The following is a 7,259-nucleotide window of genomic DNA, read 5'->3' on the forward strand; positions in this document are numbered from 1 at the left end:
TTTTGTGTGCGCAGGCAGCCTTGCGTGTAGTGGGTTTGACTGCATGCATGCTTCCTTTTATGCTCAACGTGCTAATCATGCATGCAGGAAGTGGAGAGAATGCGCTTGACTTGCTTGTGAGTTTGCTTGGATGACAAGTGGGCCCTCTTAATTTGAATAGTTTATTAGTGAATATTTGCTAATCATAAGCGCATGGTGGTGAACGTGTGAGGACTTGGTCATCCACACGTCTATTATTTTTCGTGGCTCAACTAGGGAAAGGAGTGAGAATATTTTTCCACTGGTTGCATGTGTTTCCTTCTATTATTGTTTTTAGTTTAAATATTACCTAACATAAACACACACCCCTTTTATTATTTTTTTATTTATTGAGCTTGTACATGTAATATATATATATATATATATATATATATATATATATATATATATATATATATATATATATATATATATATATATATATCCCATGTCCTTTTTGACGATTTATTTCTTGCCCTCAAGTCAACGATGATATGCGTGTGAACGAAGAGTCGATTTATTTTGTACGCGCTAATTAATTTATTTACGGGACACGCGTATGCATTATATTAAAGTCTACCTCTCCCATATTTTGTTTAGTACTGACAAACATACGGGGCATTTCTTTATTTCACAACAGCTAACCTGCACATATATAAAAGATTTTATTTATTTTAGGCACCGCTGAAAATAAATATTATACAGTCTGTGTATTTTTTTTCCTTTTTTTATTGCCTGTTGAGTATATGATATCACCCGCGGCTAAATATACACATATATTTTCGCCACACGTATATTGAATATATTTTTTTTATCCACGTTGTGAATATTTTTATCCACGTCGTGAATATTTTTATGCACGCCGTGAATATTTTTATCATTGTCGTGAATATTTTTATGCACACCGTGAATAGTTTTATGCACGCCATGAATATTTTTATCCACGCCGCGAATATTTTTATCCACGTCGTGAATATTTTTATCCATGTCGTGAATATTTTTCTCCACGTCGCAAATATTTTTTATCCACGTCGTGAATATTTTTTTCCACGCCATGAATATTTTTATCCGCATCGTGAATATTATTATCCATGTCGTGAATATTTTTATCCACGTTGTGAATATTTTTATGCACGCCGTTAATATTTTTATCCATGTCGCGAATACTTTTATCCACACCGTGAATATTTTTATCCATGTCATGAATATTTTTATGCACGCCGTGAATATTTTTATCCACATTTATTTTATATAACCTTTCGCTCATTTCTATCATTTAGTCTGGAATATTGTTTAAATATTAAATTCGTAGCGCATCGGAGACTATCTATTTAATTATATTTACTCCCGGGTATAGTCAAATATGTCAATGGGGAATTTATCGTTGGGTTTCAATACTGTGTCCCCGTCCCCACGGGAATAAAATTTCCCCACCCCGTCAATCACAATGGGGTTATATTTTAACACCGATCACCGTAGGAAAAAATTTCACGTGGTTTCCTTGGCCCCGTGCTACGCTGGAAAAGGCGGCGTCGATGGGCCGTAGGCAGGAGGGTGCCATGCCGGCGTGGTCACGCATCGCGAGCGGTGGAGGGGCCAGTGCACGTTGGCGGGCGGCGGTGCACGTTGACAGGGGCGACGGCAGAGCAGGCGGAGGTCGGCGGAGAGGCGAATGCTAGCTTGTAGAGCAGCCGGATGGGCGACTCGTCGGCGTGGGTAGAGGGGTGGTGTGTCAACGTGGTTGAGGGGCTGAGGCACTGGTGTGTAGAGCAGCCAAAGGGGCGGCGCATTGACGGGAGGGCCGGCGCGGGCGAAGGGGCGGTGCGCTCGGGCGAAGCAGCCGGAGGCCTCAATGGGTTATAGGTCTAGGGTTTTGCTTTATATACCATGGTTATTAGGCTTAAAACATACCTAAAGTCTATATTGAGTCTCTCTACAGTACAAACAGGTCACCGTGAGGAATAGGGATTAGTTCTTCGTTCCCCGTTCCCGCCATCCCCGATGGGGATTAGTTTCAGACCATTGGATTCGTCATGGGTGGTGGATATTAACATCTCTATCCCCTAACGAGTAAATTCACCTTGGAAAATCAGTGATCAGATCCTTGTTGCCATTAGCACATGCTACCAATGATAGTTCAGCAGCAGTACCCAATCTCGTTTGACCATTCGTTTTATTTAAATGGTTATGCAAATTTATAAAAATATAATTTATAATTAAAATGTATTTAATAGTGAATTCACTCACAACAAAATATATGATAGCTATATTTTTTCAACACAATGAATGATCAAACATACTTATAAGCCAACAAAGTCACGTATTAGAGAGAGAGAGAGAAAGAGAATGTCTTCTTTCTTTTTGTCCACCTACAATTACATGTAGGTCCGTAGGTTTGGCATCATATTTGGAACACAGCAATAGGCAACAGGAAAGCCAGTGACCGGCGAGTACGATTGCCAACCAGGATTCAACCATATAAAGAGTCAGTCAGATATTCAAACGATGGCGAGTACAACGTACAAACTGGCCCGCTGGTGCTGTGCTGCATGATGTCTCCTTACCGTATACTACATATCACTTCACGTTAGCACAGTAGAAACAGGCCTGACAAGAGTCAGTTCCACCAAATCAAATTGATGCTCCCTCCAAAATAAGAGTAACCATTACGGCAGAAGTCACAACTTACATTTAACTCCCGGAAGGTGGAATCTACTGTAATTATCAACTTACAGCAGGGTAATTGTTGTGTTAGCCAAATTTAACTAATCAATGCAATATCTCTCATTGGAATCTAGGTCTTTTTGCAGGGCCTTGATCAATGATAGGGTCAATCTGGGGAGGCAGTGCCTCTGAGGCCAACAGATCATCCTGTGCTTTCTCTTGTTCTGATGGAACATAGCCCTCTGGGAAAGGTGGAGGGGGAGGAGCAGGTTGCAGCTGCAGAGAAGTTCAAAGGTAATTAACAAATTGTAGGCAAGACAGGTCAAATGAGATTACAAACACTAGTAGTACTAGGTACGAGCATGAGAAGGCTAGCATGTGGTCAGAGGAAATTCACAAAATGTTAGTCCAGGATGGATCAGACATAATTTTGCTCTTTTGTCCATGGATACTAAGGCCTTGTTTAGTTCCCAAATTTTTTTTCCAAAAACATCACATCAAATCTTTGGACACCTAAATAAAACATTAAATATAGACAAACCAAAAAACTAATTGCACAATTACGGAAGAAATCTTGAAACGAATCTTTTGAGCCTAATTAGTACATGATTAGCCATAAGTGCTACAGTAACCAACATGTGCTAATGACGGATTAATTAGGCTCAAAAAATTAGTCTCATGGTTTCCAGGATAGCCGTGAAATTCGTTTTTTCATTCGTATCCGAAAACCCCTTCCAACATCCGGTCAAACATTTGACGTGACACTTCTACCAAAATTTTTTCAAACTAAACGGCGCCTAAAATATACTCGTACCAAGATATAAGTCAAATGATTGAAGCATGTTTTTCTATTGTTATCAGATATTCATTGCACAAAAAATTTCAATATTACCTTCCTTTGCAAAGACATTAGGATATGGTCAACCCGCTTTAACTCCTTCAAGTCAATTGTTTCCTTCTGCGTCTTTGATTCAGAAGCTGTCGTGTCAGGCTCTGCTTCAACTGTAAAGTAGGAAAACAGTTATTTCAAATTCAAGTGAAACTAGAATTCTTTGTTTTCAAGGTTCATGGGAAAGAAAAAGAAACAACATTACTATAACATAAAAGGAGACACCGTGAGATTTGATAATTACAGTAACAAAATATTTCATGCTTCATCCTGCATGGCAAAGGCAAACTGACACTATTGATAATTAACAATGCGTCAAGAGCAGGAATTGTCATTTCATGATAAACTATTTCTCATTTTAAGTTTTTGAATTCCAAGCCTCAGATTATATAAACTCTAGTGGAACAACTCTGTTTTAGTCACTGGGTATCAATAGTACCTCCAAGGAGTCTCAGCAATGATCAATGAATAGGCAGTGTTGACTTTCCCACAGAAATATTACGATAAATTTGCCTCAACATTAAGTTCTGCTTCAGTTTACAGCCCCTCCGAAATGCAGGATTGCGAAAATGTAGTAATAGAAAAAACATAGGATTTTGATAGGAATGCAAGTGCAAAACAGAGATTACAAAACACAGGAAAAATAAAGAAATAATCATTTGATTGAACAAAAATAATTCAAAGGTATGTTCCAAAAGGTTGGGCCTCATGTTAACTTTCCTCCAAAATCTTCCCCTATTGAGCCATTCCATAGGAATTTGATAGGACCCTTTGAATCCTAATCCTTTGTTTCAAAAGACCAAATAGGCAATTTTCCTATAGGATCCAAATCCTACAGATTTCTTATATTTTTCATACAAATCAAAGGGGCCCTACAAATGAAAGAAAGTACAATGATGGCATATACTTATGAGCAATTATATTTAGTCACTTCTGATCCACAAAGCAGCAACAGGTTGCTTACAATAGTGATCCATAAAGCAGCAACAAGTTACTTCCAATGATGTGCAGCGGCATTTAAAATTCAGAGCAATTTGCACATACGACAAAAAGGCCAACAGAAACCTAACTGCATACAGAAATAAGTAACTAACAATAATAATTCAAATAAAAAGGCATCAGGGAACTGCTAGGCAAAATACAGGATATCCGGCAAATAGATCCAATAACTTGCTCAAACATTAAAGGATCTTTAAATTCTCTTACAGAGCAATAATGCCCCCTAAATCTACACAGTTTTGTACCTCAACAGTCTAAAAATTGCAAAAGGTATATATCTAAAAAAACTCTTTCCAACAAAAACTAAGCTAAGGACATAATTTATCAATTTCATCTTCATTTTGGCTTTGTGCAGCCAACAAGAGTTGCTGTTATTATAAAGTTTGCGTAACAACAAAACATGAAGATGGATAAGGCAGGATGAATCCTCTCAGTTCAACACAAATATGGCTGAATGAAACAAGTGTGTTTTAAAGTTCTTAAAACAAGAAACCAGTTTCAATACATAGCAAAATTTGGGGAGGGAGCTAATTGTGAACTGAGTTATCAAACGAAAATAAAAATTAAATCCAATAGGGATGTAAAAGTAAGGGTACGTTTTAGACCTACAATCGTTTATTAGAGGAATCTGTTGGAAGTGCAATTTTTAAATGAAATGATTTGTAGAATGGGAACTCCAGACTTGGAGGTAACCAGTGTTCTAAAATTCAGCACTAGACGCTGGTTAGCCGCCGCAATTAGGCATTAGATGGTGGATTAGGTGGCTGAACCACCTTGGGTGGTGTTTTGTTGCTATTTTGATGTTATATAGTCTAATTTTTATGAAATGTGCTTACTAATCTTTGATTTTGACTGGCTAGTCTAACCTAGCCACCACCTAGGCAGGGCCTAGGCGCCACCCAGCTGCCCAACTAGCACCTTCTTGAACCATGGAGGTAACCACAGAATTGTATATGAGATACCTATTTTGAACCAATAACCTTCTTGAACCATGGAGGTAACCCGAGAACTGTACCTATTTTGAACCCAATAACAAATTAATAGCCGCATTATCAGGACCATTAATGCTACTTATTAGTAGTTGCATTTTTTTTAGTTTGAGTGAACCATAAAACATAGGGTCATATGAACAACGTGCAAAAGCATTTCACTGACCATACAACATAAGGATGAACAAAGTTTGATCCAAGTGCCAACAAAGACGTCTGCGATGCATCCGAGATGCTCCGTAAGTGAGAAACATTTAAGAACAAAAGAGATCATGAGATGTGAGGACCATACCATGCCCAATTTTCTCCAATTTTGAACAGGCCGTGGTAAAAGCTTTTGATATGTGATGCATAGCCCTACTCTGAAATGTTACACGAAAGTTAACAATCAATCCAAAATCTGCAACTAGATTGGTGCAATCCACCGAAACAGCCCACAGATTGCAACGCTCTCAACCCTTCCCGTTTGCACAATCTAAGCAAAAGGAGGGGAGGCCTTACGATGCGGGAGGCGAAGACGCCGCAGAGCTGGGGCGCCTGGTAGATGGAGCCATCGAGGATGTAGTAGGCGAGCATGGCGTGGGACTTCTCGGGGCTCTCCCGTCTCTGCTTGCGGATCACGAACAGGTGCGGCTCCATCACGTCGCTGAGCACGTACTCCATCCCCGTCATCTTCCTGCGACCCACCACAGGTGAGCGGAACCATCTCAAACCTCCGGCTCCGGCGAACCGGAAGAGGAGAAGACGGGCGGTGGTGGTGGCGGTGGTGGTGGGCTAGGGCCTTACGTGAGGTGCGACATGTCGAGGGGGTGGATTTGGCGCGAGCGGAGGGTCTCGTTGTTGCAGGTGAGGTCGTAGAAGGGGGAGAGCGCGAAGTAGTCGAAGACGAGGTTGCGGTCGAGCGGGTAGGTGTTGAGCCAGAGCTGGTCGCGGAAGCAGATCCCCGTCATGTCCGTGCCCGGTGGGGGAGGGAGGGCGGCCGCGCCCTCGGGCCCGGGGCCCCCCGGCGGCGGCTGCGCCGGTGGGGGGAGCGGCGTCCCCGACATCGCGGGCGTCTAGTGGCCCAGTGCACCAAATCGAACGGGAGGGCGGGTGGATGCACGCGCCGCCGCCTGCGCAGGCGAGACGAGGCAAGCTGCAGCCGCGGCGTCGGCGTCGGCGGCGGCGGCGGCGGCGGTGGCGGTGGCGGTGGCGGAGAGGGGAGGAAGACGATGCGGCTGCTGCCTAGAGACCAAAATCTTCGGGTGACTAAGCTGCTGTACGCCGAATCGTAACCTTCCCTTTACCGTGCACCGACTCAATTTACTGTCCAGAAATACTTCATTCCTCGTTATTCAAATTCAACTGCTAAAATTATAAAACTTACATGTATTAAACACTATTTTTCTAACTAGAAATAAGTCAAACACGTTTATATATTAAAGAATTTATATAAAGTTAAATATATATTTTTTTAATCATAAAATTTTAATTGAATTAAAGACAATGACAATGATACAAGACGATTGTCATGCGACATGGGTAGTTGTATAAACCGGCATGAGACGTCATATAAAAACACTGATAATAATACAAGACGATTGCACTAAATGTAGGATCAACCAAAGCTTTAGACTATTTTGTTGGGATGTTCAAATAGTCAAATCAATGGTAATGATATCAGAGATAAATATTTGGTAATAGAAATGAGTATTTAGGGT

The 7,259-nt window shown here is 41.0% G+C and overlaps 1 protein-coding gene across 1 annotated transcript; it reads right to left on the bottom strand.

Moving 5' to 3' along the window:
• Window positions 1–2,487: 2,487 nt before the first annotated feature.
• LOC102719969 (mediator of RNA polymerase II transcription subunit 6) lies at window positions 2,488–6,844 on the bottom strand. The gene is made up of 5 exons (XM_015838308.2): window positions 6,346–6,844; window positions 6,061–6,235; window positions 5,852–5,921; window positions 3,575–3,684; window positions 2,488–2,958 (listed from the first exon to the last, which is right to left on the bottom strand). Exons 1-5 carry the CDS (start codon window positions 6,603–6,605, stop codon window positions 2,803–2,805), a joined length of 771 nt encoding a protein of 256 aa, XP_015693794.2. The 5' UTR covers window positions 6,606–6,844; the 3' UTR covers window positions 2,488–2,802.
• Window positions 6,845–7,259: the final 415 nt, after the last annotated feature.

This window comes from Oryza brachyantha, chromosome 6 (assembly GCF_000231095.2).
Source record: "Oryza brachyantha chromosome 6, ObraRS2, whole genome shotgun sequence".
Lineage (NCBI taxonomy): Eukaryota > Viridiplantae > Streptophyta > Magnoliopsida > Poales > Poaceae > Oryza > Oryza brachyantha.